Here is a 27375-nt window from a genome sequence, read left to right as displayed (position 1 = left end):
TGCACTGGGTGGAGATGCTAACACCTCTCCCAGGCAGGAATTGTCACACCTGGCGGTGAGCCTCAAAGGCTCACCTCCTTTGTGCCAACCCAGCAGGACACTCCAGCTAGTGGAGTTGCCCGCCCCCTCCGGCCAGGCCCCACTTTTGGCGGCAAGGCCGGAGAAGATAATGAGAAAAACAAGGAGGAGTCACTGGCCAGTCAGGACAGCCCCTAAGGTGTCCCGAGCTGAGGTGACTAACTTTTAGAAATCCTCCATCTTGCAGATGGAGGATTCCCCCAATAGGGTTAGGATTGTGACCCCCTCCCCTTGGGAGGAGGCACAAAGAGGGTGTACCCACCCTCAGGGCTAGTAGCCATTGGCTACTAACCCCCCAGACCTAAACACGCCCTTAAATTTAGTATTTAAGGGCTACCCTGAACCCTAGAAAATTAGATTCCTGCAACTACAAGAAGAAGGACTGCCTAGCTGAAAACCCCTGCAGAGGAAGACCAGAAGACGACAACTGCCTTGGCTCCAGAAACTCACCGGCCTGTCTCCTGCCTTCCAAAGATCCTGCTCCAGCGACGCCTTCCAAAGGGACCAGCGACCTCGACATCCTCTGAGGACTGCCCCTGCTTCGAAAAGACAAGAAACTCCCGAGGACAGCGGACCTGCTCCAAGAAAGGCTGCAACTTTGTTTCCAGCAGCTTTGAAAGAACCCTGCAAGCTCCCCGCAAGAAGCGTGAGACTTGCAACACTGCACCCGGCGACCCCGACTCGGCTGGTGGAGATCCGACACCTCAGGAGGGACCCCAGGACTACTCTAAGACTGAGTACAAAAACCTGTCCCCCCTGAGCCCCCACAGCGCCGCCTGCAGAGGGAATCCTGAGGCTTCCCCTGACCGCGACTCTTTGAATCCAAAGTCCCGACGCCTGGGAGAGACCCTGCACCCGCAGCCCCCAGGACCTGAAGGACCGGACTTTCACTGGAGAAGTGACCCCCAGGAGTCCCTCTCCCTTGCCCAAGTGGAGGTTTCCCCGAGGAATCCCCCCCTTGCCTGCCTGCAGCGCTGAAGAGATCCCGAGATCTCTCATAGACTAACATTGCGAACCCGACGCCTGTTTCTACACTGCACCCGGCCGCCCCCGCGCTGCTGAGGGTGAAATTCCTGTGTGGGCTCGTGTCCCCCCCGGTGCCCTACAAAACCCCCCTGGTCTGCCCTCCGAAGACGCGGGTACTTACCTGCAAGCAGACCGGAACCGGGGCACCCCCTTCTCTCCATTCTAGCCTATGTGTTTTGGGCACCACTTTGAACTCTGCACCTGACCGGCCCTGAGCTGCTGGTGTGGTGACTTTGGGGTTGCTCTGAACCCCCAGCGGTGGGCTACCTTGGACCAAGAACTAAGCCCTGTAAGTGTCTTACTTACCTGGTTAACCTAACAAATACTTACCTCCCCTAGGAACTGTGAAAATTGCACTAAGTGTCCACTTTTAAAACAGCTATTTGTGAATAACTTGAAAAGTATACATGCAATTTTGATGATTTGAAGTTCCTAAAGTACTTACCTGCAATACCTTTCGAATGAGATATTACATGTAGAATTTGAACCGGTGGTTCTTAAAATAAACTAAGAAAAGATATTTTTCTATATAAAAACCTATTGGCTGGATTTGTCCCTGAGTGTGTGTACCTCATTTATTGTCTATGTGTATGTACAACAAATGCTTAACACTACTCCTTGGATAAGCCTACTGCTCGACCACACTACCACAAAATAGAGCATTAGTATTATCTCTTTTTGCCACTATCTTACCTCTAAGGGGAACCCTTGGACTCTGTGCATGCTATTCCTTACCTTGAAATAGCACATACAGAGCCAACTTCCTACACAAACCATTTCTCAGTTCTCACCAGATAACTTCTTACTATACAAAAGCTGACCTAAAATGTAAAAGTTTTGGTTACCGAGGCATTCCGGATCACATCAATAAACTGATGCTGCAAAATTATTTCTGACAAATGCACACGTATTGCAGGCTGGTGTTCTAAAGGGACACTATCTACTTAGGGTGGAAGTCAGAGACAAGGGCAGAGGAGAGCAAACACATTTTTAACTAAAGATAACACCAAAGCAACTGTACATCCTTTAAAAAGAAATGTGATTAACAATGAGAAAGAAACAAAACCGGAGGCATGGTATCATGGTCACACTAAGACATAAACATTCAAGGCTCAGAGCACAATTGTTAATTAAAATACAAACCTATGATGTTGCCGAGGGCCCAGACAGCTTGTTCACAAACATTTTGATGATTTGAATGCAATAATCTTAAGAACAGTGGCACAGCATCTAAAATACAAAAAGGTATGTTATTAACTTGAAGTGATTTGGGGCAAAATGAACAATCTTACCACACTCCCATTAGGGAACACTTTCCCCATTTAACTATGTATTATGGTGTTGTCAATAATAAGTAAATGCTCATGACAAAATTCAAATAGAAGAATGTTATGCCAGAATCAAATTCATAAGAAATGTCATGCAATACACAATGTGCATTGCTTATGGGTGTGAGTTTGGAAGGCTGAATAGGCGAGTTGCATGTGAAAATGAGTTAATATGTGGATAGATCGGTGAGGGCTTGATGAATGCAGACTGGGTACTCCAAGGTTATAGGCAGAGGCCTTGAAAGTCACGGACAACAGTTAACCCAGTTATTTAATAACACCAGGAATGGGCCAAAAAAATGCCCACCATGTAAGTAATCACTTGTTTTCAGACACACTGGAATGGATTTTATATACTTGAATCATTCATTGCAAAGTAAGGTGTTAAAACTGAATGGCATAGCTAGAAAGGGGGAGAAGACCAAGAGGGCTCAGGTCTGGCCATAAAGTATTCCTGCTTTTTTAGAAGGGGGGGGGAGGGGAGTGAACGGTGGAGGAAGATGTTGGGGGAATGAAATATACTAGCTAAAGAAGGAGGTCCATCAGCTTGGAAGAAACCCAGTGATTAATGTACTTGTGGAAATGTATGAATTGCAAAAACTGATTTCCTCCCACTTGAATTTGTGACCTGGAGTCCACGAAGCCTTCCCTGGAAACATCTAGTGTACTACGAAGAGAACACCAGAATTATTTTTCAAGTTGGGAGATGGCTTTCGGTTCTAAACACAAATGGACTACACACCCCGTGAGGGGGAATTTCTTTTGTTTGTTTTAAACATTGATGGTAAGAACTGGCATTTTCAATTATTCACAGGCTGCTTGTGTTTTTTTAAACTAACTCTTGCTCCCTACATCACATTTGCTTCATGTTTGGAGTCACAATGTTTCCTTTTTAATTAAAATGTGCTGTGAATAGTTTTCTGTTTAGGGACGTCTGTTCATAGACAAGTTTCCCCAGAAGGAATTGTGCCAGCTTCTGCCACACTTCAAGGGCAAGCCGAGATTTCTCACAGATTGTGCTTTTTAGACAATAAACTGTTAGGAGTTAAGCATGAATCTCACTCACACCCCCTCCCCCCCCAAATATCGGTCATCTTGGCATCTAGGGGAGGTCTGCCCTCCCCAAAGCCTTCTTTAATGCACAAGTGAACATGACCAAAACTGCTATTCCACTTATGTGGTATTCTTCTAACTATGGCAGGGGCATGACTGAATCCTGTATGTGGGCATGGTCTGCAAAAGGTTGCTGCTTAGCTCTCACATTATATCTGCACTGAAGCCTCGCTACTGACCAACTACTACTACTTGACCAAACAACTGCGGAAAAATCAATACACCTGCAAAACCTCCACAAAGCCTTCTTTCTGCTGCTCTCATTAGTTTGGTGATGCCTCACAATTATGGTTGCATCTTTAGTTTTAAAACATCTGAAGTTCCGGCATTTAAAGCGTGAAAGCCATCTCCCAATTTAACACTTCTTAAAATAAAAAAATGAAAAATACAGCTTCTTTATCTAGCTTTTTCTCTCCTGTCTGATTCAGAGTTAGTAAGCCTCAATGCTCTTGCAGGTCTTTTAGAGTTTCATTAATTGGCAACACTTCATGCAGTCCCCGTAACCTATTATAGAATGACAATAGGAAAGATGGAGGAATTGCACCAACCAGTTCTAGGAGAGGGCAAAGTCTTAACGTGAGCTGTGACTGGGCGTTCACAAAGCACTTTCCAGTCAAACAGGTTTCAACGAGGTTAACTTTGGGTGGCTTGCCTGAGCAAAAAATGCAACCAGAGAAAGGAGTGCAGATACTATACATAAAAACAGCAAATATAAATCAAGAAATTAAGACATCACGAGAGCAAAAGAAAAAGTAGAAGGCTCCATGTAGTAAATGAGGATGTTTTGCTTCATAAATAACCAAATACTCAAAGCCTTTCTCATTTAATATTATGTTTAACACACAGTGTGCTTGAGGCCAACTTTAAATATGAAAGAGCAAATTGTAGCCAGAGGTGTAGAACAACCCCCAAAACCACTGTCTTTATGAACATAACTGACGTATGTTATCGCTGAAATGAAATGAGAGCACTAGGTCAATCCAATGCGTTTTTACTTACTAGACTGAACTACAGCTTGAGTTTGTTCAGATGTTCCAGAAGCAATGTTAGTCAAGGCCCACGCAGCTTCAAACTGCAAAGAAGGGCTAAAAAAATAAAAAAAATTAAACAATTCAATTCACTTATTTTACACCAAGCATAAATATAGAAACGCTCCTAACATCTGCAATGACAAGACCAGTGTCACATTTTCCCTGACTGTTATACTTTAATGGTTATTTTACCTGATCAAATATTGACCGGGGCAAAGTGAAAATTTACTATGACTCAAAGCTCAGAAAGGAGTAGAACTACTCAGGAAAAAAGGAAAAGTGTTTAAGAGCCCTCAAAATACAATGTGAAAAAGCTTGCAATGTTGTGTCTGACAAGTTCAAGACTCTAAAAGTGGAATGTTTCACAAGCATCGAATCAGTCCAGCGAATGGATATTATATATTTTTTTTTAAAAATGCAGAAGACCAAAAAAAAGTCACTCATCTGTTGAGCCCCACAATCCGTGGCAGACCAGCTGGTTAAATGAAGCTTAACTTTTCTGGGCACAATCTTAGATTCTCCCTGCTTACCCAGACAAACCCCCCCCCCCCCCCGCCCCCCCTGTAAGCTATACCAAAATTCCATGCACAAAGTGTGGGGAAGAATGGAGGAATGCTGGCACAATAATTTATGAATACTCACTTGTCATCTCTTTCTAAGCAGTGTACTAGAATAGGCAATATTCCCGATTTGATTAAGTCATCAATTGGAGGATTTCGATCACTGGACAAGAGTTTTCTGTTTAAAAAAATATATATATACTTATTCAAAGCAATACCCTAACAGTACAAGTTTAACAAGCACTAGCAAAGTCAATGTCAAGCTATAATATGCTAAAACAGCATTTCTTAACCTGCTTAGGAAAATATTGAGATTAATAAGGGGTATAAAAATAAAGACTCAAAATGTAAAACTTAAAATGGGGAGCTGAAATTGGGGTGTGTGTGTGGGGGGGGGGGGGGGGGGGGGTGTCCCTGGATTCCAACAATGATTCAGTGGGGTGTGGTGGTGGGAGGGGGTGTTGCAGCAGTCTCTGGATTCCAGTAATGATTAAGGTGGGATCCACAGAAGTCGAAAGGTTGAGAAACCACTGTGCTAAAGCATGCAAACATAAATGCACGAACGTTCAACCCATTTATGCCGTGTTTCTAGGCAACTTGCCTCTACCATTTTTTTATTTTTTATTTCCCCAAGCTTGCACAGTATCAGCACCACAGCCATGAAAAATAAAAAGCTAATTTTTTAGCACGTCACAATCTGCCACTATTTTACTTTCACTGTATAAATAGAACCTGTATTTCTACACATTTCCATTGGAGCAGTCTATAATTATTGTAGATCATGGCATGCTGCATAAAAACATATAAACTTCGTTTTAGTTCATGAAACAAGCAAAGGACAAAAAAATGAGCAGTTCTTTACCTGGCAGCCTGTACAGCACTTAATTGGACACCTTGGTTATCACTTGAAGCATTCTGCAGTAAATGAAAATTTAGAATTAAACCAAAAAAATTAAAAATTAAAATAAAGAGACAGCATTTGACCTGGTAGAGCAAATTAAATCTTATAAGGCTTACCTGCACTATTGCTTCAAGAGATGTATTTTGCTGAGAATGGGGGTGGGGAGCAAAAAAAACACACAAGAATTACAACCAGCGGTGTACAGCTAAAACATTTATAAATTAAATAAGTGATTACTACCATTCTGTAATCAGCATCAATATCTGAATCTTCACCAACATCTTCATGTGGCACATTTCTCCTCTTCAGAAGGTGCTCATCTCTTTTATTCTGAGTTAGGACAATAAAACAAGCTTTAGAATAGTACTACAGTTAAGTGCTACAAAAGTATGTGGGATTAATAAGGTCCAAATGTAGTAATATAAACGGGGAAAAAGTGCAAATGAGGATGGGTGGAGGAATAGCAGTGAAAGCTACTGGTGGGCAAAGAAACAATATTCATAAACTAGTGGAATAGTCTGGACACTACAGCTTGTTACAGGACAACAGGTGCTGAGGGGAGAGATTTTACTAGGGCTATAGCTGCAATGGAGAAGAACATAATGGAGGCTAGTATAAGGCAAGGTATAAACTGGACTTAAAATCACAACAGTCTGTGAATGATCATTACAGCAAATACTGGTATGAAACCATCAAGATGATGGTGTGTAACACCCTCCAAATTTAACCATGGAAATCGCAATAACGACTTGGTATACTTAGAAACCCATTCAATTTAGTTACCATACATATGATCATTTTTTGTAAGGATAAAGTCTAGTTTTTTTGTTATTCCAAGTCGAGTTTAGATGCAGGTGGTGTCATTTTACAATCTTTTGCAACTGTGGTTATTACTGTATGATGTATAGGGTCCTTTAAATATAACATTTATTCAAAAGCATACATCTTTGTAATGTTAAGTGAACACTGCTTTGGGTGTGCATTTTACCATTTAGTTTAACTAAATCTTACCTTTCTAAGCTCTACGACTACTTCATTCCTTTGCCTTCTCATGCTCTAGAGGGGGAAAAAAAAAAAAAAATCTTACACATTTTGAAATTTGATACAATAAAGGAAGATGCATTAAAAGGTTGGCTTCCACTATTAAAATTATATATATATTTGTCATTCTGTGCGGTTGTGTTCCACATACACAGGTCAATTACTGGTTTCTTTCCTATTATGCCACTGAATATCAACCAATTTTTTTTTTACATTACTTAATGTCTGAGTGATAAGGCTTACATTTAAAACTACCCTGCAGGTGACCTTTTAAAATAAATAGTTTCCGTCAAGATTACAGAGGTTAAGATGATGTAGTCTTTCAAATTGTGTATTAAGTGGTGAAACCAAAGCTACAACCCAAAGGGAATCAATGCAGACAAAACTGACAGGCAGAAAGCAAATATTTCAAAAGAGTATGGAGAGGGAAAAAAAAAAAAAAAAAAAACCATACAAACTTAATGACAACAAGCATTTTCAATACAACAGGTCTCGCATTTGCTTGTATGGAAATTGAGCTATTGGCATTGTATATGCATAAATGCACTAAAGGGCTAGCAGGCCTACTGGAATATTATTTCCAACAAGGACCTTAAAACACATCTACTCCCAGCTGTAAAACAAATGTTCTAGCTGTGGTGGGAGGGGTATTATTTTGGTCTCCCCACTAACAGTGTCGGGATCCAGAGAGGAAGAGCACATTGTAGTGAACGTTTTGAAGGTGGTTCCATTGTCCTTGGACCACCACAGGTTGAGTTATGAGCAAAAATGTTTTGGGGGAAGGAATGCCATGCAAAGCATTATCGGGCAAGTTTCCGAGTGCAGGGAATATAGTAGTATGTTGCCTGTAATGCTTAGAACAGCCCCTAGGAGGACACCACAATAAAAATAGCATTGGTAAGAAACATGATGACATAACTTTATAGTTAGCCCATAGAGAGCATACCCACATGAAAACAGAATGGCACGATGTAATCCAGTATAACCATATTTTTATCCCCTAGAGGGGTGTAAAGAAATGGCTCCCTGTTGCAGTTACCCCCCCACTTTTTGCCAGATACTGATGCTGACTTGACTGAGAAGTGTGCTGGGAACCTGCTAACCAGGCCCCAGCACCAGTGTTTTCACCTAAAATGTACCATTGTTTCCACAATTGGCACAACCCCGGCACCTAGGTAAGTCCCTTTGTAACTGGTACCCCTGGTACCAAGGGCCCTGATGCCAGGGAAGGTCTCCAAGGGCTGCAGCATGTCTTATGCCACCCTAGGGACCCCTCACTCAGCACAGACACACTGCTTGCCAGCTTGTGTGTGCTGGTAGGGAGAAAATGACTAAGTCGACATGGCACTCCCCTCAGGGTGCCATGCCAACCTCACACTGCTTGTGGCATAGGTAAGTCACCCCTCTAGCAGGCCTTACAGCCCTAAGGCAGGGTGCACTATACCACAGGTGAGGGCATATGTGCATGAGCACTATGCCCCTACAGTGTCTAAGCAAAACCTTAGACATTGTAAGTGCAGGGTAGCATAAGAGTATATGGTCTGGGAGTCTGTCAAAAACGAACTCCACAGCTCCATAATGGCTACACTGAATACTGGGAAGTTTGGTACCAAACTTCTCAGAATAATAAACCCACACTGATGCCAGTGTTGGATTTATTAAAAAATGCACACAGAGGGCATCATAGAGATGCCCCCTGTATTTTACCCAATTGTTCAGTGCAGGACTGACTGGTCCGTGCCAGCCTGCTGCTGAGAGACGAGTTTCTGACCCCATGCGGTGAGAGCCTTTGTGCTCTCTGAGGGCAGAAACAAAGCCTGCTCTGGGTGGAGGTTCTTCACACCTCCCCCCTGCAGGAACTGTAACACCTAGCAGTGAGCCTCAAAGGCTCAGGCTTCATGTTACAATGCCCCAGGGCACTCCAGCTAGTGGAGATGCCCGCCCCCTGGACACAGCCCCCACTTTTGGCGGCAAGTCCAGGAGAGATAATGAGAAAAACAAGGAGTCACTGGCCAGTCAGGACAGCCCCTAAGGTGTCCTGAGCTGAGGTGACTGACTTTTAGAAATCCTCCATCTTGCAGATGGAGGATTCCCCCAATAGGAATAGGGATACACAAAGAGGGTGTAGCCACCCTCAAGGACAGTAGCCATTGGCTACTGCCCTCCCAGACCTAAACACACCCCTAAATTCAGTATTTAGGGGCTCCCCAGAACCTAGGAACTCAGATTCCTGCAACCTAAGAAGAGGACTGCTGAGCTGAAAAACCCTGCAGAGAAGACGGAGACACCAACTGCCTTGGCCCCAGCTCTACCGGCCTGTCTCCCTCCTTCAGAAGAAAACTGCTCCAGCGACGCTTTCCCCAGGACCAGCGACCTCTGAATCCTCAGAGGACTGCCCTGCTCTAAAAGGACCAGGAAACTCCCGAGAACAGCGGCCATGTTCACCCAAGACTGCAACTTTGTTTCCAAAGAAGCAACTTAAAGACAACAGCATTTCCCGCCAGAAGCGTGAGACTTGCAACTCTGCACCCGACGACCCAGACTCGACTGGTGGAGAAACAAGGCTACAGGGAGGACTCCCCGGCGACTCCGAGACTGTGAGTAACCAAAGTTGTCCCCTCTGAGCCCCCACAGCGACGCCTGCAGAGGGAATCCCCAGGCTCCCCCTGACCGCCGACTGCCTGACTAAAATCCCGACGGCTGGAAAAGACCCTGCACCCGCAGCCCCCAGCACCCGAAGGATCGGAACTTCAGTGCAGGAGTGACCCCCCAGGAGGCCCTCTCCCTTGCCCAGGTGGTGGCTACCCCGAGGAGCCCCCCCCCCCTTGCCTGCACCAATGAAGAGACCCCTTGGTCTCCCCTACAAACCCCCCCTGGTCTGCCCTCCGAAGACGCGGGTACTTACCTACTGGCAGACTGGAACCGGGGCACCTCCTTCTCTCCATTGAAGCCTATGCGTTTTGGGCACCACTTTCAACTCTGCACCTGACCGGCCCTGAGCTGCTGGTGTGGTGACTTTGGGGTTGCTCTGAACCCCCAACGGTGGGCTACCTTGGACCCCAATTTGAACCCCGTAGGTGGTTTACTTACCTGCAAGAACTAACATTACTTTACCTCCCCCAGGAACTGTGAAAATTGCACTGTCTAGTTTTAAAATAGCTATGTGTTTTATTTGAAAAATATATATGCTATTGTGATTATTCAAAGTTCCTAAAGTACTTACCTGCAATACCTTTCATGCAAAGTATTACATGTAGAATTTGAACCTGTGGTTCTTAAAATAAACTAAGAAAATATATTTTTCTATACAAAAACCTATTGGCCTGGAATTGTCTCTGAGTGTGTGTTCCTCATTTATTGCCTGTGTGTATGTACAACAAATGCTTAACACTACTCCTTTGATAAGCCTACTGCTCGACCACACTACCACAAAATAGAGCATTAGTATTATCTCTTTTTTCCACTATCTTACCTCTAAGGGGAACCCTTGGACTCTGTGCATACTATTCCTTACTTTGAAATAGCAAATACAGAGCCAACTTCCTACAAGGGGGTAGTGCATTGCACATTTTCAGGGCGAGCAGGCCTATTGGATTTTTTTTTTTTTTTTTACAAAAAAGGCCCTTAAAACACAAACTACTCCGAGATGTAAAACAAAAGTTCCAGCCATAAGAGCTTAAAGAAAAGACACTGACTGGTGTAGGGGTTATTTTGGGGTCCCCACTAACCTAGTGTGGGGACCCAGGGATTATCTAGGCAAAAAGTGCACACTGTGGTGAGCGTATTGAAGGTAGTCCCATTGCCCTAGGACCACTAAAATGTTTTGTAAAAATAATGCCCTGCAAAGAATTATGGGGTGATTTTAACTAAGTTCAGTGAATATTGAATCCGCTCTCCCACTGTGCTAGGAAAACCGCTTTGATGATTCCTATGTTTTTTTTTTTTTTTTTTTTTAAACCAAACGATTTACCAATTACAAGTCATTTTTTAAAGCCATAGAGCGCGAAGGGACGAGACTAAAGAAAAACTGAAATGCCTGATTAAGTAACAGCGTTAACAATGTGATGAGCACTCCAATACTGCCAATCGAGTTTACGCTCAATGAACCTTAAAAACGCTATGGAGCGTAAAAGACAAAAAAAAAAAAAAAAAAAAGCATTTGCAACGCAATGGGTCTTGCATTTGCTAGAGTTAGAGCCATTAGTGTTGTAAATTCATAACTGGACTTTTCTTGCCACAAATTGAAATAGAAAACTAAACAGTTGACAAAAGCGAGTAGATTCAAAATGCCAAGGCCGCAATGAGCATGAGTGCAAAGAGACAAAAGGAAAAACATCCTCTAAATACCTTCCCTGCTTTTTTAACTCTGCTCTGATGCATTCTGTTCATTGTAGGAGGCTGCCTCGGTTTATGGTGCACACCTATAGTGTCCAGGCTACTAGTGGTAATGAATAAGCGTCCAGCTAGCAGAACCTCTCTAGGGACAAACAGCTAAACCTTATCCAGGAGGAATGTAAAACACTTGAAATACCACAGTAGTCAGATAGTAACTAACAAGAAAGAACCACATCAGTGTTGCCACAATAAAAATTACTTCATTACAGCACTACTACTAAACTGGCATTAGTATATCTCCCTTTGGAGATTTTACACACAATATACACATAAAATAACCGACAGAAATAGCATTAAAAATACACTGGGCCAAACCATATACTAAAAAAGTGGAATGTGAAACAGTGACTCCAACCAAGGTAAGTGTGGGGGTTAGCTGGGGGCATTTATGAACACCCGAGGTGAGAACAGTAAGTGACCCCAGCAACCATGAGTAAAGTAGTACACAGGGAGTAGTGGTTGGAGTTTTGTGGAAATCGGGACCCTTCACAGGGGACCCCAAGGAAACCAGCAGGCAAGAGGATGGATGGAGAGTGCTCCTACCCCAGGATACCCAGAAGGCAGGAGTACCTACACCAGGGACCGGGATGCAGAGGGGAGAAGGGAGTGAAGATGCCTCGGATTGTCCGGTTGCTGTCATGACCCATGGACCAGGCCGGTGAAACCCAGGGATGGATTCCAGACTTTAAGGACCTGCCAAGGAAGGGGACAGGTAGTGCAGGTGGCAATGCCCACCCTCCTGAATATGAAGTTCCTGCAAGTCGGTGGGAGAGGAAGTCCAGCTGCGGGGTACAGGAGCTGCAGAAGATTCAAGGAGTCTCCTTCAAGCTGTCCCTCAACATCACTGAATTGCAGTAGAGTCAGTGACCAGCCAGGGCACCAACACACACTGGCAAATGCAATCGGGAGTTGCAGAAGAGTTTGCAAAGTTTTGGGGACTGGCAAGGTCCAAAAGACTTTACCCAGGAGGAGGAGTCAGAGTTGGCCCTCGGCTCACAGGAAGGCCAACAGAAGTCGATGGATCCCCCACAGTTGGCTTTACCATCCCAGCAAAACAGAAGTACCATGTCTCAGGAGTTGCAGGACAGGAGCTGATCTTAGGAGCTGGATGCTGAGGCTTCTTGGAGCCTGAAGATCCCCCGGAGGAAGAGTCAACAAGCCTTGGCAAGTGCAACACTTGCAGTGCATAAGGGTTCCAGTCCAGTGGCAGGAGCAAGCACCCACAGTCTCCCAAATTGGATAGAAGACAAGCAAGACCCAGAGGAGGCCACAGACTTGCCACCTGTTTAGCAGGATCTTCAGATGTCTGTGGACAGTAGACCCCCACCAGCTGGTCGACGTTGTCTTACGGTGCCTGCGGTTGCAGGGGAGTGACCCTTTCGTTCCAAGAGATATTTCTGCTTCTGGTGCAAACAGAGCTCGAGACCCTGGAGGATGCACATTCTTGAACGTTGCAGGATCCAGAGAAATAATGTTGCAATGGGAGCCTTCCCACCAGAAGCAGACTTGTTCAGTTTCAGCAAAGACCAGCAGTGGTTCCAGAGACCAGTAGCAGAAAATGCCTTACAGAGAGAGTTCCTTGAAAAGTCGTGCTTGACGAATCTCAGCACCCACCTCCAAAAGGGAGCACTTAAGTAACCCTAAAAAGGGGGTTGGTCACTGCAGAGGCAATAGAGGAGGCCCTTATGCTTTTACTTCCTTTCCCTACCACATATTTATGTGAAAAAGCTTTCTCAGATGTTATTTACCTAAAACAGAAAATCACTTGGAAAGTGTAGAATCTGACCTGAGGATTCAGCTTTCCTAACTAAAATCAAACATTGAAAAGTTAGTCGTCAAGATGCAGCGCCAACCTTTCCATTTGTTTTCAGTACAAAATAATCATATCTTTAGTAATTTGAGTATCTGTTTAGTTGACTTGTTTGTGTGTTTTTTGTGAAATACTGTTTTAATGTTTGAAATTTAAAAAATTGTACAAATTGCTTGGCAGTCCCCGGCTTCCAGTAGTGTTTCAGTGGGGTCGTCAAGAGTCACAAGGATGCAAACCACTGCCCTAGGGAACTCCGAGTACATGGTATCATGCAACCGACACTGGAATTTGAGTAGTTGCAGATTGATACCAAACATGCCTAGGTTCGGAGTACCCATTATGTAGTGGACACTGGTCAACAGGAGTGGTCCAAACACATACTTAAAAATGGCTTCCCAGCACTTGCAGAGTCCAGGAATTGGCCTAGGGTCTGTAGGGGTACCCTGCTTACGCTGACAGGCCCACCAGAGAGGTGACATATGTCTAAGTGCAGTGGTTCGGTTTGGCAGTGGAAGGGTGCATGCACCTCATGCATCCAGCAATAGCATGCCTGCAGTCACAGTTTGCATGGGCTCCCGTGGGTGGCATAATGCATGCTTCAGCCCATGGTGACCCCTGGTGTACCAATGCCCTCCTGGATAATATATATTAGGGACCTGCATGGGTGCACCAGTATGCCAATTGTGGGTGTGAAAGCTTACCAACAACTACATTTAAGGGAGAGAGAGAAAACAGTCACTGTGGTCCTGGTTAGCAGGATCCCAGTGAACTATTGTCATAACACACTGAGATCAGGCACAAAGTGGGGGTAACTACGCCAGAAAGGTGGCACTTTCCCACATTCACCTCTAGCATGGATTAAAAAGAAAATCATAGTGTCTACATGCTAATCTGGTAGCTGTGCATATTAAAATATTGTGTGGTCATGAAACCTACGGCTAAGCTCATTTAGAAAATTTGCACTATGCCATCTAATAAAGCCAAACAAGACTTTGGTTACCCTTTTTCGGAGCATGTGCAAAAGTTAACAGTGTTGACCGAAACAGCTGCCAACCACTCAGCGGGAATAATTTTCTTCAAAATGTGCCCCCCCCCCTCTCAACCAACCTCCAATCAACATCAATGTTATGATTATTTTGTGCAGTGTTGTGAGGCATGTGCAAGCTAGCAGTCGATTCTCTATCCATAAGGCAGACAGTCAGTTGTTCAGACCAAATTTTTAAAAAAGTTCCTTAATTGGTTAGATAGTTCCTCATACCCAATCTACTCACTGTTTACTTGCTAATGAGTGTGTGTGTGTGTGTGTATGTGTTTTAGCAGTGCCCTTAATTCCTGTCTCTTCAAATCTTTAGGCTAGTATTTGGTGGTCAGTCCTATAGAATGCCGACAATACCTATAGTTGATATAGGACAACCCCTCTTTTTATGTTAACTAATTTCTTAAGGTTGTCCCAAATGAAGATTGTGTACATGCTTCTACCAGATCGAGAAAAGTTCTGTCTTTCTGTACGAACGTTTTCAGTTCACATCTGAATCCTTGCCCTTGATGGGAGTTAATGATCTTGTATGGAAGAGGGGAAATCTAATAACGGGGATCTGAAAATTTTTGGAAGATTAGAGTCTTGTGGGGTAGGTAAAGTCTATACCTTTCATTAGGTTGATGGATTCCCCTTCACACAATAGTTTGAAGTAGCATACATTTAAGTTGTGTATTCTGGGAAAGTGGTTGAAAGTGTACCGATTGGTACTCGTTGATTGCCTTGGAGTAAAAATAGGATTCACGGTTGACATCTTTTTCAAGGAAGTGCTGCACCGATAGAGGAGCAAAATTAATTAACTAGAGCATTTCTTTGGTAGAGCATGCAGCTTAAGTGATGTGTTAACTGTAGTGGAATGTTTGGATATCTTTCTTTTTGAAGAATGTTCTGTACAGGATTTAAAGCCACTTTTTAGGTTAAGCATAGCAGCCTGTAGGCACTGCTATTTTGTGGCTTTAACCACACCCATCTCATGCCCATTATTTTAATTCGTTCCTTGACTTGCCGTTCAAAAATCCCTTGATGTCATTGGTAAATGCTTTCAGTTTGTCCCACCTTGAGGCTATTTTCTTACACCGTGCAAACTGGCCCCTTTACATGGATGATTGCACGATATCTGATATACTTTAGCAAGGGTGAACTACTTTTTAGGTTGGGCGCACAAACACTGGAATGTTGTATTCTGAGTATTTAACCACACCCATCACTATTGGACCTTTATGGGCTTGCCTTTCAAAAATCCTCCGTATGTTTTTACATTTGTCCCTCCTTGGGATGGTTTTATTACCACCTTGGACACTGCCCCTATTACATAGATAGGGGGTAAGGGGGAGAGGGGTACAAAGAGAAAGAGAGAGAGGGAGAGAAAGGAAGGTAGAGAAAGGGAGAGAAAGACATATCAGGAGTCTGCCATAAACAGCAGTTAATGCTGTAAGAGCCATAAACAAACATTGTAAGGAAATGCCTCCTTGGCATGGTTATCCCCTGACTTTTTGCCTTTGCTGATGCTAAGTTTTGATTTGAAAGTGTGCTGAGGCCTGCTAACCAGGCCCCAGCACCAGTGTTCTTTCCCTAACCTGTACTTTTGTTTCCACAATTGGCACACCCTGGCATCCAGATAAGTCCCCTGTAACTGGTACCCCTGGTACCAAGAGCCCTGATGCCAGGGAAGGTCTCTAAGGGCTGCAGCATATCTTATGCCACCCTGGGGACCCCTCACTCAGCACAGACACACTGCTTGCCACCTTGTGTGTGCTAGTGGGGATAAAAAGACTAAGTCGACATGGCACTCCCCTCAGGGTGCCATGCCAACCTCACACTGCCTATACAGTATAGATAAGTCACCCCTCTAGCAGGCCTTACAGCCCTACGGCAGGGTGCACTATACCCTAGGTGAGGGCATAAGTGCATGAGCACTATGCCCCTACAGTGTCTAAGCAAAACCTTAGACATTGTAAGTGCAGGGTAGCCATAGGAGTATATGGTCTGGGAGTCTGTCATGCACGAACTCCACAGCACCATAATGGCTACACTGAAAACTGAAGTTTGGTATCAAACTTCTCAGCACAATAAATGCACACGGATGCCAGTGTACATTTTATTGTAACATACACCCCAGAGGGCACCTTAGAGGTGCCCCCTGAAACCTTAACCAACTATCTGTGTAGGCTGACTAGTTTTAGCAGCCTGCCACACACCAGACATGTTGCTGGCCACATGGGGAGAGTGCCTTTGTCACACTGCGGCTAGTAACAAAGCCTGTACTGGGTGGAGGTGCTTCACCCCTCCCCCTGCAGGAACTGTAACACCTGGCAGTGAGCCTCAAAGGCTCACCCCCTTTGTTACAGCAACCCAGGGCACTCCAGCTAGTGGAGTTGCCCGCCCCCTCCGGCCACGGTCCCACTTTTGGCGGCAAGGCCGGAGGAGATAATGAGAAAAACAAGGAGTCACTGGCCAGTCAGGACAGCCCCTAAGGTGTCCTGAGCTGAGATGGAGGATTCCCCCAATAGGATTAGGGATGTGCCCCCCTCCCCTCAGGGAGGAGGCACAAAGAGGGTGCACCCACCCTCAGGGCTAGTAGCCATTGGCTACAAGCCCCCCAGACCTAAACACACCCTTAAATTTAGTATTTAAGGGCTCCCCAGAACCTAGGAACTCAGATTCCTGCAACCTAAGAAGAGGACTGCTAAGCTGAAAAACCCTGCAGAGAAGACGGAGACACCAACTGCTTTGGCCCCAGCTCTACCGGCCTGTTTCCCCACTTCTAAAGACACTGCTCCAGCGACGCTTTCCCCAGGGACCAGCGACCTCTGAATCCTCAGGGGACTGCCCTGCATCTAGAAGGACCAAGAACTCCAGAGGACAGCGGCCCTGTTCACCAAAGACTGCAACTTTGAAACAAAAAAGCAACTTTGAAACAACTTGCGTTTCCCGCCGGAAGTGTGAGACTTGACACACTGCACCCGACGCCCCCGGCTCGACTTGTGGAGAACCATCACTTCAGGGAGGACTCCCCGGCGACCGCGAGTAGCCAGAGTTGCCCCCCCCCTGAACCCCGGACGCCTGCAGAGGGAATCCAGAGGCTCCCCCTGACCGTGACTGCCTGCTTCTAAGATCCGGCACCTGGTAAAGACTCTGCACCCGCAGCCCCCAGGACCTGAAGGATCCGAACTCCAGTGCAGGAGTGACCCCCAGGAGGCCCTCTCCCTTGCCCAGGTGGTGGCTACCCCGAGGAGCCCCCCCCACCCCCTTTGCATGCATCGCTGAAGAGACCCCTTGGTCTCCCATTGCATTCTATTGAAAACCCGACGCTTGTTTACACACTGCACCCGGCCGCCCCCGTGCCGCTGAGGGTGTACTTTCTGTGTGGACTTGTGTCCCCCCCCGGTGCCCTACAGAACCCCCCCCTGGTCTGCCCTCCGAAGAAGCGGGTACTTACCTGCTGGCAGACTGGAACCGGGGAACCCCCTTCTCCATTGAAGCCTATGCATTTTGAGCACCACTTTGACCTCTGCACCTGACCGGCCCTGAGCTGCTGGTGTGGTAACTTTGGGGTTGCCCTGAACCCCAAACGGTGGGCTACCTTGGACCCAAACTTGAACCCCGTAGGTGGTTTACTTACCTGCAAAAACTAACAAACTCTTACTCCCCCCAGGAACTGTTGAAAATTGAACTGTCTACTTTTAAAATAGCTATATGTGATTTATGTGAAAACTGTATATGCTATTTTTCTAATTCAAAGTTCCTAAAGTACCTACCTGCAATACCTTTCATTTGAAGTATTACATGTAAATCTTGAACCTGTGGTTCTTAAAATAAACTAAGAAAATATATTTTTCTATACAACAACCTATTGGCCTGGAATTGTCTTTGAGTGTGTGTTCCTCATTTATTGCTTGTGTATGTACAACAAATGCTTAACACTACTCCTTTGATAGGCCTACTGCTCGACCACACTACCACAAAATAGAGCATTAGTATTATCTCTTTTTGCCACTATCTTACCTCTAAGGGGGAACCCTTGGACTCTGTGCATACTATTCCTTACTTTGAAATAGTGCATACAGAGCCAACTTCCTACAGCTCTTCAGATGTTCGCAGGATTTTCTGAGAGCTACCTCAACTAAAGTACCACCTCAATCAGAGCTGATGCAAAAATGTGCACTGAGAAAACAGTTTTGAAGCTCCCTAGAACTGAAGAGGTATTTTGATTTTAGCTGTGTGTGGGGGCTTTGTGTACAAGTATAAGGAGAGAAGTGGTTAGGAAAATAAGGGATTCTGTGCAAATTGGTGTAATTATGTGTTAGTTAACCTGTAATAGTTCCTGTATTCTGTAGAGGCCTGATCATTTTTCACTACATAAGTATCTTGATGCACACAGCAGGGGTGTTCTTTATATGGAGTTTTGTGAAAATTCCCCAGCATGTCTGTCTTGGTTCCAAAGGTAACTAGGCTCACACAGTTCAATGATTGTGCCTCACAAGCCATTTTCAGTCACCCCCCTTCTTGCATCCACAAACTGGAGGGAGTTGGATTTAGCACAGTGAGCACGCTAAAGCCGCATGAAAGACACGTCTACCTGAGCTTTGTGTGGCTGTCACAGGAGCCACGAGTAAAAAGTTTTACACACACGTTTCATAATGTCCGTGAAGAAGGCAGTGGTTACTTGACAGGTGGTAAAACGTAGCAAAACGTATCCAGTCATATGGCACATGAATGTGATGGTCCCTTGCCCGGCGGCAAGTTGATGGAGTGCAATGATAGTTTGGAACTGGGCTTTAAAACCAGAATTTATGGCGATGCTAAAACCAACCAGTGTGGGTAGTCGATTAACTTTAACATACTAGTACCAGGGGAGTCCAAGGGTGAAAGACTTGTGTGGCTCTCTCCTGTTTTTCTTCACCCAGAACCCCCTGCAAGTCACAAACTTTGCTTACAAAACACATTTTCCTTGCATTTCCTCGAGGGAAAGTCCAGGAATCTGTAGGCAGCCACAAATTTCCTACCACCCAGCATTCCCCGTGTCTCCAGAGAAAAACGTTGTCTTACTTGGGTGGGTAAGCAAGTGGATACAGGAAGACCTACATTTCTGAAAACTAGACAGCCAGGGGAGTCCACGCAGGTGTAGTTTCCCCTAAGTTTTATTTCCCCAAATTAAACAGCAAATGTAAACATTGAATTTAAAAAAAAAAAAAAAAAAAAAAAAAAACACACGTTTCTACATTTCTATCAAGTAAACTACAGGAATGTGCAGGGACCCACAACATTTGTCCTGATAAAACACTCCCAACTTGTGTGTCTGTGCCTAGTACCCTTGTCAGCAATGGATCACCCCAGGGACAACATTAGCCCCCAGGCTAGGATCATCATTGACCCTTGAGTAACCCATTCCAGTCATGGGCACTAAGCCCAGGCACACCAGTGAGGTACTGTTTTTATTGGGAGAAGTAGGGAAACGCTGGGTGATAGGAAGTTAGTGGATCCCTGCCATATTGCTGTTGTTTATGTCACAGAAAACTTTGGGGAATCCGCAGAAGCAATATTTCCCCGGATTCTACTGGATGTCCACTTTTCAGAGATGTCTGGGTTTGATAGGTTTCCCTAACTGGTTCCCGATCCGAGGACTAATTAGTTCACTCAACTTAGTTATTATTGTCACAATACGTTTCGGGCTATTCCCAGTCGCAGACACTTTGCCTATCCACCCAAGTGAAGTACTGTTTTTATCTGGGAACCTGGGGTAATACTGAGTGGCTCCCCTCAGATTGCAGAACTTTGCAGCATCGAAATGAGTTTTTTTAAATAGACAAAATGAGGTTTGCAAAGGATTCTGGGTGACAGAACCTGGTAAGAGTCCCAAAGTCACCCCATCCTGGATTCCCCCCCGTTGTCTAGTCTAAGAAAAAAAAAAAAAAAAAAAGAAAAAAAACACACATAACACAGGTTTGGTAGGTTTCCTCAAGTGCATCTGAGCTAGAGGCCAAAATCAACTAGGCGCTTTGCAAAAAGCGCATCAGTTTTTATGGGACAAATGTGATGTGTTCATGTTGCGCTTCGTGGCGTTGCCTGTTGTGGGAACTAGGTCTATCCACACAAGTGAGATACCATTTTTAACCGGAAGACTTGGGAGAACCCAGAATAGTAGAACAAGTATTATTGCCAATTGACGTGTGTAAGAAAGAAGTCACTTTGAGAAATGCCCTGTAATTCACAGTCTACTCTGGGTATCCCCAACAGAAGTAATGGTGTATTGCTTTAAAAAAAATGTTGCTGTAGCTGGAAAAAGTTACATAAGAAAACGTAGTCCGAAATGGCTTTTTGTTTTTTTTAAACTCCATTTCAATATTTCCTTTTTTTCCATTTCAACTGCTACTTTCAACTGGAAAACCCTGAAGGATCTACACAAATTACCCCTTGCTGATTTCAGAATTGTGTCTACTTTTCAGAAATGTTTAGTTTCCAGCATCCACAATTTATTTCACACCGACTTCTGTCACTAACTGGAAGGAGGTTGAAAGCGCGCATGCACAAAATAAAAATAAAAAAGGCAAAACTGCAAAAAAAAAAAAAAACGGTTTTCTGTTTCTAGTCTGACTGTTAGTGAAAGCTGGGAAGAAGGTGATTTTGGCACCTCAAGCCCTTCGTTGATGCCATTTGCGAGGGGGGGGGGGGGGGGGGGGGTACCGGTGCTTTCTTCTGGAGCACTTTTGCGATTCCATTTACCTTCTTTCTCTATCTGCAGCAAAAAAATGGAAATATTGCCATTATTGTTTTATATATTATTTTGCGATCCTTAGATCGCGCCATAAGAAACTTCACTGTTATGTAAGCGCTTCTCCGATTGAGATCGCAAACTGTGAACCTTTTTGAAATAAATAAAAAAAGGTTACAGCGGCACGCCCACAAGAAGGAAGAGAAAGAAACATACGGCATGCAGCGCAAAGTGGCGAGGACGAACAAAAATTATGCGCCACATTAAGGCATCTCACCAATCGTGCAATAATCCATGTAATAGGGTCAGTTTTCAAGGCGGTAAAGCAGCCCCAAGGCGGGACAAACCTAAATCATTTCCCACCGAAATCAAGGAAATTTTGGAAGGTAGGCCTAAGTACCAACGAAAGTCATGGGCATGGCTAAAGCCCACCAAACTGATAGCAATGGGGTGAACATAGCAATGGGGTGAACATAGCAATGGGGTGAACATAGCAATGGGGTGAACATAGCAATGGGGTGAACATAGCAATGGGGTGAACATAGCAATGGGGTGAACATAGCAATGGGGTGAACATAGCAATGGGGTGAACATAGCAATGGGGTGAACATAGCAATGGGGTGAACATAGCAATGCTCGCGCGCTAATATGCTTGACCCAAAAATGGTCTTCTTTAAACTGGAGGTCAGTGATTTGAGAGTGAACTCCTCAACATCAATTGCACTGGGTTGGGTAAAGGAGGCACATGTTTTCCACTTCGAATGATGTACAAAAAGCAGTTATTCAGAATTTGACAGCAATGTCAGTTTCACAGCAGTGCTTCTTGCTTGAATTTAAGATGTCTAAGAAATACATTTATACACCATTAGTAACGATGGTGCAAGTCAAGCTGATAAGTTTTCTATTAGGAAATGGGGCACCAAATTTTAAGAGGACATGAACACTTAATATACCATAGCATACAGCACTCGTGTTACCTACTAAAGTAGGCTTTTCAAACAGGTCTGTGGTGCAGTTTTAAACTGGCATTCTGATATTTTATTTATTAAAATGTACTCTACTTATCTAAATTGGGTTGGGATTTATCTTGTGGTTTCACTTTATTTTTTTCTTTTATGTGCCACATATATACTTTATGGAGTATAAATACGTTACACATTGTCTCCATGTTAAGGCTGCATGCTTCAGTGGCAAGTTGCCAGAGGGTTAAGCACAGGTTGTTTGAGTGACGTTTGTGGTTCACTCTGACAAGAAGTGTGGCAGCTGCCTGAATAGGTCCTCTACAACCCCCCCCCCCCCCCTCACCCACCCTTCGTGGCCAGAAAGGCAGGGAGGCATACGGAAAACCGGCCGTAAACAGATACAGATTCCAAAGAGTATTGAAAATATTTTAAAGGAACACATCTATGGCTCTCAGAGTGACTTTGGAATGGGAGAACCGAAAAATTACACCTATAAAAAAATATATCAGTTATTACGAACATTAGTGTAAATGTACCATGGTTATTTTGCAAAAATAAACTCTTCAATATGCCGGAAGCATATCACTAGATGTAAATCAAATGTTGGAATTCATGGTTCCCTGAGAGGAAGGCTAAATGACGGCTCTCCTATTAAACTACCAAGTACTAATAGGCTAATATGGAGAGTATTAGTCTAAGGAGGGAAAGTAGTTCGGAACTTTAATGGTGAAAAGTTACACGGGTGCCAAGGCGTAAAGTACGAAAATACAAAATCTGCAGCCCGTTTTAAGTAACAGCACATGATAACAAGAAACGATGACAAACTCAATGTGTTTGGCAGCTGATGAAGATATCCAACCAGGCTGGACATCGGCCACAGTCTAAGTATACTACAGAGCATGACAGTCACGAACAGTGAGTGTGCAATATATATTTAGAAATGACATGAAATTGGATAGTACAGCATAACAAATCAACCATAACATTCCCAAATTTAAATTTGAGCAAAGGGCACTTAGAAAGTCAGAAGAAAAACGTGGATAAACTGGACAAACTTTAGTTTATTAAACATACAATACAAATCCCTCGACCTGTACTTGTCCATGCAAAAGAACAGGTATAAATAAAGTTACTTATTCACCATACGACCAAATTGCACAGAAAGTGCAGAAAGGTGAAATGCCCCACACCCGAAGCACACAGGTGCTTATGTATACCCGTATAGATAATTAGCTTCTCTAAAGTGGACAAATAAAACAAATCATGGCTAATACAATTGGGCTTGCAATCGGGACTTATTGGCTTTGCCAATGTCCTTTGTTGACGCAGTACAGCGGGGACAAAAAGGGAAAAAATGAGGTGGTGACGCAGATAGCGTCTTGTAGGTTTTTTTCTTAAAAATGCAAATATACAATGGATCAGTAAATTAAAAAAATTGAAATAGTAGCAGAAGTATAGTGACAACCACCTGGCCCCTGCCCCCACACCAAATACTATACAAAAATGGTTTTAAGAAGACCTTGCTCTTAGGGACAACAGGAGTAGGTAGGGGAATCATTAGGGACAGCAATGATGGCCAGGGGAGACGTACACAAGCAAGAAATTAATTTGCACCGCAACAGGCCTTGCATTATCTCGAGTTAGAGCTATTGGCATTGTAAATTCATAACTGGACTTTTCTAGCCACGTAAACTAGTCAACCGCGACTCACAATTACACCTTTTCCTGCCATACCAGTGGCTCTGCATAACTAAAGAAGACCCAAAGATGATGTACACAGAAAGAGAACGTCGTGCTAAACACTAGTTGCGGTGAAGAACAAAAATGTTTTGTAAAAGCATTGTCTTAACCTTATAGGATTTTAGCCAGAGCTACTGGCTTTGTCAATGTCTAAACTATGCTATAGTGCATTGCAGCAGCTGTTCAGCATGTTGAAAAGTTATAATAGAAGTGCTATAAGCATTTTTGTTACATTATATACGACAAACAACATTATGTACAACTGAAAGACCCTATTAAATATTAAAGTTCTAGTTTTTTTTCTTGTTATGTTGGTGGTGGTTGGGGGGGGGGGGGGGGGAGGCTCCTAAACAGCCGAAGTGTGGAGGATGGAACACAGTACTTGAATTACAACACTTTTGTGGAACGCTTAAGCAAAAAACATAAATTGGTTTTGTAATAGTGGGCAGCAGACAGCTACAAGCCTGCCAAGACAAAAGATGGTTAACAAGCTATTCTGCAGGGGACAGACAAACACCATAGGAAACAAGCCAGACAAGGAAAGTTGTTGAATAAGAAGCAAGCAGATAAGTGACAATAAAGCCAAACAATGGTGAGTAATGGGAAGGCTATAAGTTCTCCGCAAGCCCATAATAGGTATTTTCTAATCAAACAGCTGGTGTTATCCGGTATACAATATCTAACAAGCACTGCCTTATGAGAGAGATATCGGCTTTTTTTTTTAACCATGTTGCAGGAGTGGAACATAGCTAAAACCAAAGCTTGAAAAAAAGAGTGTCATCACAGTGTTTTTAGGTCAAGCGTGCAAGCACTTTGGTTGCAAGTATTGTGTGCTTTTCACCATGCCCATCATTTTCACTGGTTCATTGGCTTGCCTTTCAAAAATCACTTTATGTCATTGGTAACTGCCTTATGTTGGTCCTGCCTTGGGGTGGTTTTGTTACCACCTTGCAGACTGCCCCCTTTACATGGATAATTGCACAATTGCTGATATACTTCAGAGTGGGTGAACTACTTTTTATCTCTTTTGTCTCTCCCCTTCGTGCTCCATTGCAGCTGTGGCCCTTACAGCACAAACTCCATTGACTGTCATTGTTCACACTATTACTTAATCAGAGTAATTTATTTCAGCTCTCATATTCAAGCTCCATAGCCTTTCCAAAAACACTTGTAATATTTTTGCTCATAACCCAGATTGTGGTTGTCCTAGGACAATTGGACCACCTTCAAAACTTTCACCGCAACCTGCTGCTTCTGTCTAGATGATCTCTGGGCCCCCACACTAGGTTAGTGAAGACCCCAAAATAACCCATCCCTCTAGTCTGTCTTTTTAATCTCTCTCACGGCTAGAACTTTTGCTTTACAGGTGCGAGTAGTTTTGTTTTAAGGACTGTTTGTAATATCATTGCACTAGGCCCGCTAGCCCCGAAATTGTGTAATGCAGTACGGCCACTAGGGGCCAAGTGTGATTACACTGCAATACTTTCAGTCATTTTTTTTTCTTTCTTTCATGTGGTTATGCCCTCTAGGGGCTAACTATATGGTAACATGACCAGATTTCTTACAAATTGTATTTTCATTGTGGTGTCCTCTAGGGGCTGTCCTGAGCGTTACAGTCCAATGCCATTTATTTCTGATAAAGGTTTTTATTGTATTTATATGATAATTATATATGTTTTATTAAAAACTTTCCTTATTGCAATTATGATGAGGATTGGCTAACCAATTTATGTTGCAGGAAGAGTCCAGTTATGAATTTACAACACCAATAGCTTTAACTCAAGCAAATACGAGACCCACTCCATTACAAATGCCTGTTTTCCTTTTGGTGGGTGGAAAGACAGGCAAAAGGATGGATTGCGGAGGGAGAGAAAATGGAACAGTTAGATGTAAGCTTCATGACACGGCCGGCGCTGGGCGCATCACAGGGCTTGATTATTGCATTAAATGCTGCTTAGCATTCGAGCTAATAGTTGTTTAAAGAATAGCTGTTTAAAGACTAACAGGATAGTCAGGTCACAAGACACATCAGGAGCGAGTGAAACTGTGCCAAATCGAGAACAGCAAATACTATAAACCCAAAAGCTGTGTTAAATGCTTGGTGCAAGGGTGTCTGTGCTAGCCAGCCAATAGGGCGACAGCACTGGGGGGGGAGAATGTGTCATATTGGTTAAATACAGTCCATTCCTGCCTCTTCAGTTTGATGCAGGGCAGCAATGCGACTTGCTGTGCTGCCCTACGCCAGAAACCCATCAATATGCCCCTTGGTTTGAGTCATGCTACTCTATCATTCTTCTATCCTTTGATGCATCTGATTCACTATGTAATAACTCTCAGAAGTGATTTACACTTAACTTAAAAAAGAATTGCACCTACAAAGGGGAAGGAGGTAAGGTCTAATGGCTAAGAAGCATACTTTGGAGAATTCACTCTTGAGTTTCAACAATGGCAATTACCAAAAAATGTGAAATAATGGGTAATTACCTAGGTATATAGTTTAAAATGTGTGTACTATGTAACAAATGTAAATATATGAAAGGTAATTGTGGAATACAGATGTATAAAAACTCTGTGTACATGATCTAGAATTCTATCTAAACAACCAGTGTTAAAGAACAGTGCTGTGTTGTTCCGAAGCTAACTTTTGGCTGTGGGTATTTGCAGCACTCAACGGCAGAAAGTCTTGTAGCAACTTTTAAGACTTCCAGATATAAACTTTTTCCCTTGTGTCAACATTTTACTAGAGCCCTTCTGGGGTGGGGGGGCATTTTATTTCTATATTTCATGTGCCAATGGGTAAATCAAAGACATTGCAAACTGGACGTACGAGGACGCAGAGAACACTGCAAACAAGGTGCATAGAAAACAAAAAAAATTCAATGTCCATGATTTCAAATTATAAAATATGAGGTAGTGGTAGAATTCAGATACAGTGGAGCAAGGCACGCTGTATAAGACTGCCTAGGGTGGCTTACATCCTCTGTTCAGCTGCAAGTAAACATGGAACAGAGCAATTAGCTTTGACACTTTGCATTGTGCTTTGTGGACCTCCACAACAGTCATGAGCTACTGCTCAATATTTATATTCAACCCAGGCACCAATTTCTTGAACATATACTGGACCCCAACACAATGTCTTGCTATAATCAAATTCAACCGAATAAAGCAGCAACCCTTTCAAATGGACTCCCGACTTGGAAGCGCCTACACTAGTCTCGGATATGGGATCATTATGAAAGCACAACTAATATCTGTCATGAAAGCAAAAATAAGGGTGACAATTGCAGGACACCATGCCACAAATCAATGTGAAAAATATGATACTTTTATTGTTGCAAACCTAAAATCCAAGGTGTTACTGAAAGCGCAACAACATGCAGCCATATTGTGAACCGGGCCAAACAATCTTTGTGAGACATTATTCATCTTCACCAGTAATCCTAGAAGGTACAAAATGGCAAGGAAGCATAGTTTGATATGAAGGGTGTGGATGGTTACAGCCAATAAAAACAGAATGGCTGCGAGAAGAGGAAAAACAAGTATTCACAATGCATTGAGTATCGCGTATGGTCGAGCTAGAGCTATTAACGTTGTAAATTCCTAACTAGACTTTTCATGCCACATAAATTGAAAATGAGAAGT

The 27375-nt window shown here is 43.7% G+C and overlaps 1 protein-coding gene across 1 annotated transcript in view; it reads right to left on the bottom strand.

Moving 5' to 3' along the window:
• KPNA4 (karyopherin subunit alpha 4) overlaps positions 1-27375 on the bottom strand; it is a 220172-nt gene that overhangs the window by 189039 nt on the left and 3758 nt on the right. The window contains exons 2-8 of the mRNA XM_069213245.1: positions 7049-7093; positions 6278-6367; positions 6154-6183; positions 5999-6051; positions 5219-5314; positions 4545-4630; positions 2248-2334 (exon numbers count right to left, since the gene is read on the bottom strand). Coding sequence (XP_069069346.1) covers positions 2248-2334; positions 4545-4630; positions 5219-5314; positions 5999-6051; positions 6154-6183; positions 6278-6367; positions 7049-7093 — 487 coding nt within the window. The remainder of the gene's footprint in view (positions 1-2247; positions 2335-4544; positions 4631-5218; positions 5315-5998; positions 6052-6153; positions 6184-6277; positions 6368-7048; positions 7094-27375) is intronic.

The sequence above is a fragment of the Pleurodeles waltl genome, chromosome 11, assembly GCF_031143425.1.
Source record: "Pleurodeles waltl isolate 20211129_DDA chromosome 11, aPleWal1.hap1.20221129, whole genome shotgun sequence".
Classification (NCBI taxonomy): domain Eukaryota; kingdom Metazoa; phylum Chordata; class Amphibia; order Caudata; family Salamandridae; genus Pleurodeles; species Pleurodeles waltl.
This window is presented reverse-complemented; position numbering and strand designations above follow the sequence as displayed.